This window comes from Anolis sagrei, chromosome 6 (assembly GCF_037176765.1).
Source record: "Anolis sagrei isolate rAnoSag1 chromosome 6, rAnoSag1.mat, whole genome shotgun sequence".
NCBI classification, from domain to species: Eukaryota; Metazoa; Chordata; class Lepidosauria; order Squamata; family Dactyloidae; genus Anolis; species Anolis sagrei.
The window spans coordinates 23,338,556-23,352,978 of NC_090026.1; the positions used below are offsets into that span (position 1 = coordinate 23,338,556).

The 14,423-nt window shown below is 41.5% G+C and overlaps 1 protein-coding gene across 1 annotated transcript; it reads left to right on the plus strand.

Annotated features, from left to right (window-relative positions):
• The first annotated feature begins 1,800 nt into the window (after positions 1 to 1,800).
• On the plus strand, positions 1,801 to 11,573 carry LOC132777981 (sulfotransferase 1C2-like). The gene is made up of 8 exons (XM_060780565.2): positions 1,801 to 1,849; positions 2,793 to 2,964; positions 3,061 to 3,192; positions 4,642 to 4,739; positions 6,285 to 6,411; positions 7,273 to 7,367; positions 8,544 to 8,724; positions 11,435 to 11,573. The coding sequence occupies exons 2-8, from the start codon at positions 2,796 to 2,798 to the stop codon at positions 11,545 to 11,547; spliced, it is 915 nt and encodes a 304-aa protein (XP_060636548.2). The 5' UTR covers positions 1,801 to 1,849; positions 2,793 to 2,795; the 3' UTR covers positions 11,548 to 11,573.
• Positions 11,574 to 14,423: the final 2,850 nt, after the last annotated feature.

Genomic DNA, 14,423 nt, shown 5'->3' on the forward strand with positions numbered 1-14,423 from the left:
TTCCAAAAGAATAAGGATCCTGCTACAATGTAGAATTGATGCAATTTGACACCACTTTAACTGTGAAATCCTGGGGTTTGTTGCTTGGTGAGGTGCCAGCACTCTTTGGTAGGTAAAGCCAAGGTTTTCGCTTGACATTAAGTCCAGTTGTGTCCAACTCTGGGGATTGATGCTCATCTCCATTTCTAAGCCATTGTCCATAGACACCTCCAAGATCATGTGGCCTGCATGACTCCATGGAGCGCCATTACCTTCCTGCTGAGGCGATACCTATTGATCTACTCGCATTTGCATGTTTTTGAACTGCTAGGTTGGCTAACAGCAGGAGCTCACCCTGCTCCCCAAATTTGAACCGGCGACCTTTCATTCAGCAAGTTCAGCAGCTCAACAGTTTAACCTACTGCGCCACCAGGGGATCCCTTTGGTAGAGTAGGCTAAAAAGTTTGTAAAACAACATCTCCCACACATATGATGGAGGACATAATCCCTAAGCTGGAGAAGAATGATTCAACTCAGAGTGCATCTACACCAGAGTCTTCCAAACATTTCATATTGGTAACTCACTTTGTAGACATGCATCATTCCATAACACAGTAATTTAGTTTTACTGGCATCCAGAAGTTAAACTATCCCTTTTTAGAGATATTAACACATACATAAATGTCAATAATGCAATGTATGGGAACACAACATATCTCATTTATATATTTTTAAAATATATTATTTGTAAGAGAACATATGTTTCCACATTTTCATGTCATTTCTTGTTATGTTGTTACACACCTACATACTGAAGCCAACACACTAACATGCAGCAACACAATTTGAAAAGCTCTGATCTACACTGTATAATTCATGCAGTTTGATACCACGTCAAGCATAATGACTTTGGCTTGTAGATATACTGGCAATACCTCAACTATTGTTTGGAAATGGTGATGAACCATCAGAGGTAATGTGGTGTGAAGACAAGAATAGCAAATATGAGAATGGAGAAAGGTCACTGTTGCAATCCTCTTGCAGCAATCTCTGCCCATCTTCAGGTTCAGTGGGCATGCCCACTTGGCTCCTTCTAAGGAGATGAATGTAATGTGCAGCCAGGTTCTTGCATGGTTTTAGGAGAACCTATTAGAAGCTGGAGCAGATACCCGCCCAACCTTAGACTTTGGCCGTTGATTCTTCAGGTTCAATCTGGTCTTTCCATCCAACAACAAGATAGTACCACTCGTGGTCTGCGATAAATAGTAAGTATAGAAAAGGTTAGGGAAGAGGGCAAACAGCATTTACCCATCTATTGATTTCCTTTCCTCTTTGAACTGAGCTTTAAAAAATCTGATAGGGAATGAGGTGTTGTGGAGGGAAGGATGATAGGTAGAAGACATACTGCTCCTTTGGCACATTTCCACCTCTTCTCTACCTATAAGATACACTAACTTCTTTTTACTATACCATGCACCACATTGCCCAGCTTGGGATATCATTCTGTTTTTATAAGGAAATTATTGGTCATTTAGCCATGTACTTCTCGTTGTGAGAACATTTTTTAAATGGCAGATTTCCATGACAATTTTCTGTGCAAAATTAGCAGGTGGTTGTTTTGCGCAATGCTGTTTTCTATGCAAAACAACAGTACCCCAATGTTGCACAAAGCAATTTCAGAACTGGAAAGATTCTCGTCAGTCCAGTTTCATCATGTTAGGGTTTCTCTGTGCTTCTAAAAATAATTTTGAAAATTCTTTCCATTCCTAGCCCTAGCAGATTTACTTAGGTTCTTGTGGAGGTATAGGTCACTTGAATCCTGGTAGCTGAATGCGAGCCTCTCAGTAGATCCTGAGTTTGTGGTGGAAAGGTAATGCAAATTCCTTTTCCTAGAGAATTATGCCCTTATATTGCACTGAGGGGAATCCACCATATTTGTGTGTGTGTGTGTGTGTCAGGAGCAACTTGAGAAACAAGTAGCTTCTGGTGTGAGAGAATTGGCTGTCTGCAAGGATGTTGCCCAGGGAATGCCTGGATGTTTTGATGTTTTACCATCCTTGTGTGAGGCTTCTCTCATGTCCCTGCATGGGGAGACAGAGGTGACAGAGGGAGCTCATCCGTGCTCCCCCCTGATTTGAACCTCCAACCTGATTGTCTTCAGTCTTGCCTGCACTAGGGTTTAACTCATTGCTCCACCATATGACCGCAGCTCAATGCATGAGACCAAATCTACATGTAATCGCTCCTTGCCAAGTGGCTTGTTTCACTGGATGCTATGGAGTGGCTCTGCCTTTGCTACTATAAATATGTGGGAGGTTCTCAAGTAGTAGGCTACTGTGCTACTGCTGTCCAATGAGCCAAACACCACAAACTACACACTAGCCAAAACATCACAATGAGTTTTAATTACCACTCCCAAGAATTTAAAAAAATAATAAATATATGGAATATGCTCAAGGTATCATAATGTGTATTGAGTGCTTAATCCCCAGCTCTAATAATGAAAATAGCACTCTGCTGAGAGATCCTGGGATCTGCTATCCAAATAGTAACTTCCCTTTCCAAAGAAAATTCAACAGTAGCCCTAGTAAAACAGAAAATCCTCTCCCCTTACTGCGCACATCTCTTGCAGCATCAAAAACATGTGTACCTAACCTATTTCCTGGGTCAAGCATGAAATTCAAAAAGAAAAACAATCAATGTTTAATAGTCTGAAAGGGGAGTGAAAATCACAAGAGGGGAGGGCACAAGTGAAAACAGTAAAATGGTTGGCTTGAAGAGTGCTCACATCTTCACCTTTCGTGTCCTGTTAGGAAATGAGTCTCGAATCCGAACTGGAAAGTTTGGCTCTCAGATGCACGAGGCAGAAGCCTGTGGAAGTTGAAGGCGTCCCTTTGTTCACTGGAATTGCAGCAAACTGGGATTCCATATGGCACTTTAAAGCCCGGCCAGATGACCTTATCATTTGCACTTATCCCAAAGCAGGTAAAGGAACAAGGTTGTGCAATGACAAGACAGTATTGGGATGGGGTTCTCTTGGTGAATTATAGAATCACTTTCATACTTTCCTCTCTCTGTCAGGGACCACTTGGACGCAAGAAATTGTGGACATGATCAAGCAAGGTGGAGACCCAGAAAAATGTGCACGGGCCCCCATCTACAAACGGATGCCCTTCATAGAATACTGCCCTCCCATACCCAGTTCATCCTCAAGTGGGGATGAAACACTACTTCAGAAATATTATGGTGAGAGACATTTTACATTACTGCCATTGAGATGTAGTATTTTGAATGCTTGCCAAGGATTCTGGGTTCAAATTCCCATTCAGCCCTGGAAACTCACTAGGTGACCTTGGGCAAGTGAAACTCTCTCGGCCATAGCACAAGAGTGGGCAGTCATTGGAGGATAGGGGCCATATTAGCCCATACAGGAGACCTTGCAGGGCTGCAAACACCCATCTCCCTATAATAAATAAATTATTTTGGGTCGTGGGAGTGTTTTATCATATTTGGGACTTCTTTGGCTTATTTTTACAACAGAAAGTGGTACCAAAGTCAGTTCCAACTTCCTACTCGTGCCCTCTTTTTTAAATAAAGAATTTTCCTAGTCCTAAAAGATGAAAATGACCTTCCACAAATCCATAGAAGACATATGGGGATAAATTGATTTTTGAACATCTATGAGGCTTTGAGATCTACAAAAACAAGTCTGTGTGCGGCAGCTTGCAGCCTAGAATCTGTACTTTGCACACTTTGTCTTAGAGCAGTGGTTCTAAACCTGCCTAATGCTGCAACCCCTTAATACAGGTCCTTATGTTGTGGTGACCCCCAACCATAAAATTATTTTTGTTGTTACTTCATAACTATAATTTTGCTACTGTTATGAATTGTAATGTAAATATCTGATATGCAGGATGTATTTTCATTCACTGAACCAAATTTGGCACAGATACCTGATACGCCCAAATTTGAATACTGGTGGGGTTGAGGGGGGATTGATTTTGTCATTTGGGAGTTATAGTTGCTCGGATTAATAGCCCACCTACAATCAAAGAGCATTCTGAACTCCACCAACAATGGAATTGAACCAGACTTAGCACACAGAACCCGCATGACCAACAGGAAATACTGGAAAGATTTGATGTGCATTAACCTTGAGTTTTGGAATTGTAGTTCACATACATCTAGAGAGCGCTGTGGACTTAAACAATGATAGATCTGGAAAAAACTTGGCACAAATACTCAATATTCCCAAATGTGAACACTGGTGGCGTTTCGGGAAAAGAGCCCTTGACATTTGGGAGTTGTAGTTATTGGGATTTATAGTTCAACTACAATCAAAAACCATTCTGTACCCCACTAATGATAGAATTGGGCCAAATTTTCCACACAGAACCCCTGTGACCAACAGAAAATACCGTTTTCTGATGGTCTTTGGAAACCCCTATGACACCCCTCTCGTGACCCCCCCCCCCCGGGGTCCCGACCCCCAGGTTGAGAAATGCTGCCTTACAGGAAGACAAAAACAAATCTTTTCTGAATCGATCTTGCCAAGAAACCCATATGAAAATGTTGTTTTATGTCGAGACTTGACTTGGAAGGACATAGCAATAAAAACACCAACCATCTTAGCATGAAGCTGAGTGTCTTCTCATGTTTCAGGCTTTGAAATAGCGAAAACAATGCCTTCTCCACGTTTGCTCAAAACCCATCTCCCTGTCCAGCTCCTGCCGCCTTCGTTCTGGCAACAAAACTGCAAAGTGAGTACAGTGAGAGGTGGGACAATCAACACAGAGAGGGCATAACTTAATTTGTTTGCCAACACATATCTGACTAAGGTATTCATGGTTGCATGAAACCAATATATATATAGATACAGTTATAAGTGCAGGGATGTTTTCAGTATTAAGAGGAACTTAAGAGCTAGCCATATATCTATCCAGACAACTCCTGCATCCGCAAAAAACCATATACAAAGAAAAAAAATGATCCTTGTTAAAGAGTTAAAAGTGACATTTCTGCAGAAAACAGAACACAAAGGAACTGAGATTCTTGGTCCATCTCCTGGATCAGATGATCTAATGTCTACATTTGGTGCTATGGGTTTGCACCAATCCCATTCTCTAAAAACCTTTCTGCTCAAAGGTGGACTTTTTTTTTTTTGGAAGAGCTGTGCAGTCCAGTCTTGGTTTTAAAATCAAAACCAATAAAAACAGAAAACAGGATCTTGAATTACCCCAGTAACAATTGATTAAATCGATGGCAATCCTTATGGGTGCTTCAGCATACTTCCCTGCTTTTAAGCAGTACCTATTTATTTACTAACATTTGCTTTTGAAACACTAGGTAGGCGGAAGCTGGGTTAAAGGTCAGGAGCTCACCCTGACCGGGGCTTCGAACTGACAGCCTTTCAACTAACAAGATTGACTACAACTAGTGGTTTCACCTGCTGTGCTAATAATAGTAAATAATAAAAATACACTACTAGTAATAATAATAATAATAATAATAATAATAATGTTAAATGACAAAAAACTGGGGCACCATAAGCCTGAAAAAGATACACAAAATGAATACATCAAATTACTCTGGGACTTCCGAATCCTGACTGACAGAGTTTTGGAGCACAATACTCCTGACCTCACGATCATGGGGAAAAAAACCAAAATATGTTGCAATCCCAGGTGACAGCAAAATTGAGGAGAAGCAACTGGAAAAGCTTACACAATATGGAGATGTAAAGATCAAACTGCAAAGACTCTGGCACAAGCCAGTAAAGGTGGTCCCAGTGGTGATTGGCACACTGGATACAGTCCCTAAAGACCTCGTTCTGCACTTAAAAACAATCAGCACTGACAAAATTACCATCTGTCAGCTGCAAAAGGCCACCCTACTCGGATCTGCACACACTATTCGCTGATACATCAAACAGCCCTAGACACTTGGGAAGTGTCCGATGTGCAATTGAATACAAAAGCCAGCATAGTAATCTTGTTTGCCGTGTATTAATCTTTTGTGTATCCAATAATAATAATAATAATAATACACTAAAAATAAACAATTAGCAGTTTGTTGACCTTGTTTCAACCTCAGTACATTTTTTTCTTAGAAGAACAAAGAACAAGTTAAAGATTATGAGAATGTAACATGAAAATATTACTATTTTTTGGACAGCAACTTCCTAAATCTCATAACCTGCATTATTGTGGGACTCTAGGAGGTGCATTTTAAAAAGTAACTTTTTCATGCTCTGAGATGGAACTGGGATTTCTATATCTTTTTCAATTTTACCTATTTTTTCACAGATCATTTATGTGGCCAGAAACATCAAGGATTGTGCGGTCTCCTATTTTCACTTTCACCTCATGCATCAATTTTTCCCAGAACCTGGAACCTGGGATCAGTTCCTGGAAGATTTCATTGCTGGGAACTGTAAGTGGAAATTGCAGAAGAAGAGAGAAAATGTTCAAAACAACTTTATAGTTCAGGGGGGAAAGAGTGAGATACACATATTTAGTCAAATAAAGTTATTTAAACTAACTACATACTGGTATGGCATTATTAATGTCATACCCTCCAACTGTCCTGATTTGGCAGGGGTTGTCCCTATTCATCCTCTGTCATCCCACTTCTTCAGCTACATTGAAATGTTCTGATTTCCCTCTCCTTCTCCTATTTTCCTCCTTTGACCTCACTTTAGTCCTGTTGCTGCCAAATTAATTTAGAGTGCTAAAGTTGTTTGGACTCAGCTAATTCAAAACGATGGGCAGAAATCAAGGAGAATAAAGTCTAGTCATGTCTGACTCAGGGGCTCATCTCCATTTCTAAGCCAAAGAGCTGGCGTCCGTAGACACCTCCAGGGTTATGTGGCCATCATGACTTCATGGAGCATTGTTACCTTTCCGCAGAAGTGATAGCTACTGATCTACTCACATTTGCATGTTTTCGAACTGCTAGGTAGGCAGAAGCTGGGGCTAACAGTGGGAGCTCACCCCACTTCTCAGATTTGATCCGCCAACCTTTTGGTCAGCAAGTTCAGCAGCTCAGTGCTTTAACCCGCTGCTCCACTGGGGGCTTCCCTTTCTTGCATAGTAAGACAAAAACAGGCTGCTGCAGCCTTGCCTCACCTGTATACTCATTTCTCATAACTTGACTCAAACTGTGATGTTGCTTAGTCATATCTATCTCTGTTTTAATCTATGAAATATTATAGAATATGGAATCTGTGTATACCTTTTTAGCTATTCTACCTTCAATTTAGAAAAAAGTTGTAACTTGAGTCTTGTTTTGCAGTGAATTGGGGCAGTTGGTTTGACCATGTTCGTGGTTGGTGGCTGGCTAAGAATCATCACCCAATTCTGTATCTCTTTTACGAAGATATGAAAGAGGTGAGCAACCCACACACAAATATCACTCCATAATTAAACAGTCGCCTATGTAAGAACACACCTTAATAAGAACACACCTTAATGCAAGATACTTCACTTAGGCAGAAAAAATGAAATGCAAAGATACAGAATGGGGGACGTGTGGCTTGAGAGCAATACGTGTGAAAAAGATCTTGGAGTCTTCGTGGATAACAAGTTAAACATGAGCCAACAATGTGATGTGGCGGCAAAATAAGCCAATTTGATTTTGGCCTGCATCAATTGGAGTATAGTGACTAGATTGAGGGAAGTAATGCTATCCCTCTATTCTGCCTTGGTTAGACCACACCTGTGTCCAGTTCTAGGCACCACAATTGAAGAGAGATATTGACAAGCTGGAATGTGTCCAGAGGAGGGCAACTAAAATGATCCAGGGTCTGGAGAACAAGCCCTATGAGGAGCAGCTTAAAGAGCTTGGCATGTTTAGCCTGAAGAAGAGAAGGCTGAGAGGAGACATGATAATCATGTAGAAATACGTGAGACGAAGTAATAGGGAGGAGGGAGTGAACTTGTTTATTGCTGCCCTGGAGACTAGGATGCAGAACAATGGCTTCAAACTACAAGAAAGGAGATTCCATCTGAACATTAGGAAGAACTTCCTGACTCTGAGAGCTGTTCAGCAGTGGAACTCTCTGCCCCGGAGTGTGGTGGAGGTGCCTTCTTTGGAAGCTTTTCAACAGAGGCTGGATGGCCATCTATCAGGGGTGCTTTAAATGCAATTTTCCTGCTTCTTGGCAGGGGGTTGAACTGGATGGCCCATGAGGTCTCTTCCAACTCTATGATTCTATGATTCTATATCCCAAGTAATGGCTCCCACATTGGTTTCTCAAGCAGTATCTAGTCTCATCACACCAGAGAGAAAAATCCACTTAATATCCATTTTCTGCCTCCTGCAGAATTCTGGAGTTTGTAGTTTAGGGAGGAGCCTTTAACAGCCTCACTGAACTACAAACCTCAGAATTCTGAAGGAGGCAGAAACAGGATTTTAAGTGGATTTTTTCTCTAGTGTGATAATCTGGCAAAGGATGAAGAGGTATTTTCAGGGACAGTTTCTCAGGCAATAGACCCAGCCCTGCTCAACAATCTGTGTGGCATGTCTCTCTGTCTGTCTGTTTCTCTCTCTTTTACTCCCTCTAGAATCCCACCCAAGAAATCTGCAAAATTGCCCAGTTCCTAGATCTGGAGCTCTCAGAACCGGTGATAAATCGGATTGTGCAGCACACGGTCTTTGAAAACATGAAAGCAAATCCACATGCTAATTATACCACTATACCTTCTCAAATTATGGACCAGACTGTCTCCCCCTTCATGAGAAAAGGTGAGAATGCCCAGATTACAGTTTCAGATTAAACAGAGTTACCAGAAGGGATAGGTATGGGACAGGCAAAGTCTGACCCATGATTGATTGAAGCCCCAAAGGGATGTTTTTTCTGCTCCAAGCTCTATGCCCCCAATGTCAAAAGGATTTATTTCCCATTTATTTTGCTCTAACCGCCCTGAAATGATGTCTGGATTTGTGGAGATAAGTGGCAAGTATGATGTGATATAGATATTTAAAGTTTCTTGGTGAGATCATGTGTCCCTATGGTCTTCCATAGTTGTCCATCTCTGGAATAGGTAAGGCCAGAGCTTGGAAATAGTTTTTGGGTAAAAAGTCTCTGAATCCCCAGGCCAGCATTCTAGGATTCTGCCAGTTGTTGTCCAAGTAAGTAATCTTCTTAGGCTCTGGGTGATAATCCCATCCTAGATGGCAAAAGCAGAGCGACAGCTGGGAACAGAACACCACCACTAACTTGGACTACAATGCAGTAAACAAAGAACCTTGATTTGTGTTTAATAATTTCAATAAATGTTTGCCATTCATCCCATAAAGTGGAGACCTGGTGGCGCAGTGGGTTAAACTCCTGTGCTGGCAGAACTGAAGACCGACAGGTGGCAGGTTTGAATCCGGGGAGAGCGCGGATGAGCTCCCTCTGTCAGCTCCAGCTCCCCATGTGGGGACATGAGAGAAGCCTCCCACAAGGACGGTAAAACATCAAAACATCCAGGCATCCCCTGGGCAACGTCCTTGCAGACGGCCAATTCTCCCACACCAAGAGCGACTTGCAGTTTCTCAAGTTGTTCCTGACACGAAAAAAAAATCCCATAAAGTAGGCCACTGTTGATCTCACTGTACATTTAAGGTACTGTAGAGTTTCACTTATCTAACCTTCACTCATCCAATATTCTGTATTATCCAACGTAGTCTGCCTCCTGGCCAGAACCACAGCTGTTTCAATATATTGCGAAGTTTTGGTGCTAAATTTGTAAATACAGTCATTACATAACATTACCATATAGTGAGCTGCTTTTTCTGTCTATTTGTTGTAAAACATGATGTTTTGGTGCTTAATTTGTAAAATCATAACATAATTTGAAATTGAATAGGCTTTTCCTTAATCCCTCCTTATTATCCAACATTTTTGCTTATCCAAAGTTCTGCCATTTATGTTAGATAAGCGAGACTCTACTGTACTGCTTTTTAAACTGTGGGTTCCAACCCAAAGTGAGGTTCCATAGCTCAATATTGGGATCCTCCAAAAACGGCAACAGTAAATGTTTTCTGAACGTCACCTAGTGGCTATTTTTGGGATTTACACGAATGTGCTGCACTGGACTTTTGCAGTGGACTCTGCAGAAGATGCTTCAACTGTCAGCTTGTTGAGAAAGCCTTGAAAATGCTGATTTGTTATCCATTAATGTTTGATTTTTTATACTATTGCATACACCTATATACTTGGGATCTCATAAAAATTTCTCGAGCAACAGAGGGTCCTGAGTGGAAAAGTTTAAGATGTGTTGGTTTATGAGATCTGAAGTAAGAAATAGTGTTTATCCTTGTTCAAATGTAATTCATTATGAGAATGAACTTATCCCCCACCCTCAGATTTGTTGGGTAGTTAAAATAACGATAGTTGCTGGAAGAAGTCAACTTCAACCCATGGCCTGTCAAGCTAACTTTAAATCTATATAAATAAAAATGTAATGTTCATTTGTGGGATTAACATAACTCAAAATCCACTGGACAAATTGACACCAGATTTGGACAGAATACGCCTAACAACCCAATGAGTTACTATCACTCATAAAAACACTGAAAACACAACAGAAGAGACTTAAAAAGCCAAAAAACAAAAAAATACATTACAATGCATGCACAAAACTGCATATATACATTCAAACACACATATATACACATATACACAAACATATACACACACAAAACATGAATACACAGACTGGGTCACAGCAACTCATGGCAGGGGACGACTAGTAATCATTAAAATGTAAGGGTAAAGGTCCCTCCCCCCCCCCCCCCAACATTGAATCTAATCACATCCAACTCTGGGGGTTGGCGCTTATCTCCATTTCTAAGCTGAAGAGCTGCCATTGCCCGTAGACACCTCTAAGGTCATGTGGCCAGCATGACTGTATGGAGTGTTGTTACCTTCAAGCCAAAGCGGTAGCTATTTATCTACTCACATTTGCATGTTTTTGAACTGCTAGGTTGGCAGAAGCTGGGGCTAACAGCGGGAGCTCACCCCACTCCCTGGATTCGAACCACCAACCTTTCGGTCAGCAAGTTCAGCAACTTAGCAGTTTAACTCTCTGTGCCACCGGGGGCATTATTAATCATTATTAATGATCATTATTAAACGGTAAAGGCAGGGATCTCTCCTGAAACTCTGGCTAACAGAAATCAGAAGTTTAAAAAAATCAATTTTCCTTTTAGCAATCATACAGGAGTGAAAGGGCAATGCATTCACTTGAGGTTCAAACAAATTATTGATTATTCCCTAAAATTGTCTGGAAAGTAATTGGAGTTCTCTGGCAGATGTACAGGATTTCTTCATGCATTGTATTGATGTGAGAAAATGTTCCCAAAGAACTAAACAATTGAAATCTAATGGGTTAACAGTAGCAAGAAAAAGAGAATACTGTAATATGATTGCTGAGAATTCATTTCTGGATTGTTTTGCCACCTGAAGGCACTGTAGGAGACTGGAAGGAACATTTCACTGTGGCTCAAAGTGAACGGCTGGATGACATCTGTGCTCGGGAACTTGAAGGCAGTGGCTTGACTTTTCGGACACAGCTGTAAGCACATTTCGATGGGCCTCTGGAGACTTTCACTATGTGTTAGTTGGGATAGTTGACTTCACTTCCACAGGAGCTTCCATGCCAGATATTCACTGTGGAATTGCTATGCTTCCTTTACTGACTTTTATGTAGCATTCACATGACATGATCATTCAATCTCACCCCTCCTGGGGCTGTTTCTAAGCTGCTTCCTTCTTTTCCCTAATTGTGGAAAATCCAACTTTAAATAATAATAATAATAATAATAATAATAATAATACAATCCTAGACGCTTGGGAAGTGTTTGACTTGTGATTTTGTGATACGAAATTCAGCATATATATCTCGTTTGCTGTGACATACTGTGTTTTTGTGTCAGTGAAATAATAATAATAATAATATTAATGCACTTTATTCAGAGCAGATTACAGCATTTACATACATGGGCAAACATTCAACACCTTTACAATGATATACAATGAGACGCACAAACACAAACAAAGGCAGGGGCTTCTCCTTTCATTTTCTGGCTTCTGGAGGTGGTACTCATCTCTGGCTCTCCATTTTCAAGTCGAGGAGCCTGTGTTGTCACCTCTGCGTTGTGTGGCCGGCAAGATTTAAGGACCAAATAGTAGTAGTGAAACTTCCAGAGATCTTTTGTATAATCGAAGACTACACAGATGTCTTTTACCATCACCAATGAAGACAAGTCATGCAACAACTATATTGTACTCTTTGTAACACAATTTTTGTGGCATAGATGAAAAAATGGGAGAATTGATGGGAAAACGGTAGGGTTACAATTAAAAGATGACATCTCTGATTTGTGAGTCACCTATAAGATTCATAAATGAGTAATATCTGAAAGTATCCACTGGTACATGGCATGACCTAGAACAGCAGCTTCCAAACTGTGTTCTGCAGAACCCTAGGGTTCTATGAAAGCATCACAGCAGTTATGTGAAAATAACTGTGCCAGCTGTGCCTGTTCCTTGAGAAGTCTGACTTGGCCACGGTGGTCCACACTCTTGTTACATCCCGAATAGACTACTGCAACGCACACTTCGTGGGGCTGCCTTTGAAGACTGCCCAGAAGCTTCAACTAGTCCAACAGTTGGCAGCCAGGTTGCTCACCGGAGCGACATACAGGGAACATACAACTCCTTTGTTACGCCAACTCCACTGGCTGCTGATCAGCTTCTGAGCACAATTCAAAGTGCTGGTTTTTACCTTTAAAGCTCTTAATGGTTCTGGCCCAGACTACGTGTCCAAATGTATCTCATCCCATGAACCATCACGAAGTTTAAGATCTTGAGGAGAGGCCCTGCTCTTGATCCCACCATTATCCCAAACGCGGTTGGTGGGGATGAGAGACAGAACCTTCTCGGAAGTAGCCCCCCGTCTGGGGAATTCTCTCCCCAGGTACATCAGGTTGGCTATCTCCCTCCTATCCTTTAGAAGACAAGTAAAGACTTGGTTCTGGGACCAGGCATTTATTAATTGGATAGTGGCAGCTGGAAAAAAGACTTAGGATATTTACGACATTGAATCTGCCTAGACTTGGATTTGGTTTTACCGGCATGTATAATCTACTGTCTAATGAATTGTATAATGTGTTTTAATGATTTTTAATGTTTTAATGCTTTTTAATGTTTTAACTGTACTTCGAATTGTCTACTTGATGACAGCATCATATGGTGCTTGTGTGAGGCCGCCCTGAGTCTCCCTTCGGGGAGGGAGAAGGGCGGGGAAAAAGTGCATGAAATAAATAATAAATAAATATGAAGATTTTCTTGAAATTCAATGTACTTCTGATTTAAAAACAAAATCAGAATCTCTTTATTTAGAAACCTACATTATCTAAAACACCTGAACCTATGGCACGCGTTGTATTGACCAGCCACCCCACCTCACCATGCTTCCTACCCCCCCCCCCCACTTGCTACCCCTGAGATGTGGGTTCACAATGCTTAGGGAGAGAGTTAAGGTTCTGGGTGGGAGGACACAGTCACCAGAATAAAGATGCAAGATCCATCCAGAGGAAAAGTGTTCTTGCCATACATCAAGGGAACCACTGACCGCATAGGGAAGCTGATGAGGAAACACAACATACAAAGAATCTACAGACCCACCAAGAAAATCCAACAAATACTACGTTCAGCAAAGGACAAGAGGGATCCTCTCACCTCTGCAGGAGTCTACCGTATACCATGCAGCTGTGGACAAGTCTACATAGGGACCACCAAACACAGCATTGCTCAAACACGAATCCAGGAACATGAAAGGCACTGCAAACGACTTCAGCCAGAGAAGTCAGCCATAGCAGAGCACCTGATGAACCAGCCTGGACACAGCATTTTATTTGAGAACACAGAAATGCCGGACCACTCCAACAACCACCATGTTAGACTACATAGAGAAGCCATTGAAATCCACAAGCACCGGGATTGTGGCACAGCTGGCTGAGTGTCAGCTGCATTAAGATCACTCTGACCAAAAGGTCATGAGTTCGAAGCCAGCCCGGGTTGGAGTGGGTGTCCAGCCATTGTGTAGCCTGTTGTCGACCTTTGCAACCCGAAAGACAGTTGCATCTGTCAAGTAGGAAAATAAGGTACCACCTATGTGTGGGAGGCTAAATTAACTAATTTATGAGGCCATAAAGAAAAGACTCCGGGGAATGTGGAATGCGGAAGAACTTCATCGGTGTCGCTGGTGGACGATGAAAGCAGCAGCTCCCCTGGCGGCCAGAAGAAGAAAAAAGTTAATAAGCCTCTGTATATTGTCTGTATTCGTTGTCTGTCAAACTGGCATTGAATTTTTGCCATATATGTGTATACTGTAATCCGCCCTGAGTCCCCTGTGGGATGAGAAGGGCGGAATATAAAAACTGTAAATAAA

Excerpts from the sequence above, each read along its gene's own strand:
- LOC132777981 (XM_060780565.2), top strand. The coding sequence starts at position 2,796 with ATGAGTCTCGAATCCGAACTGGAAAGTTTGGCTCTCAGATGCACGAGG. Across the intron at positions 4,740-6,284 it reads TCTGGCAACAAAACTGCAAA|ATCATTTATGTGGCCAGAAA; the intron begins GTGAGTACAGTG and ends ATTTTTTCACAG. Across the intron at positions 7,368-8,543 it reads TTTACGAAGATATGAAAGAG|AATCCCACCCAAGAAATCTG; the intron begins GTGAGCAACCCA and ends TACTCCCTCTAG.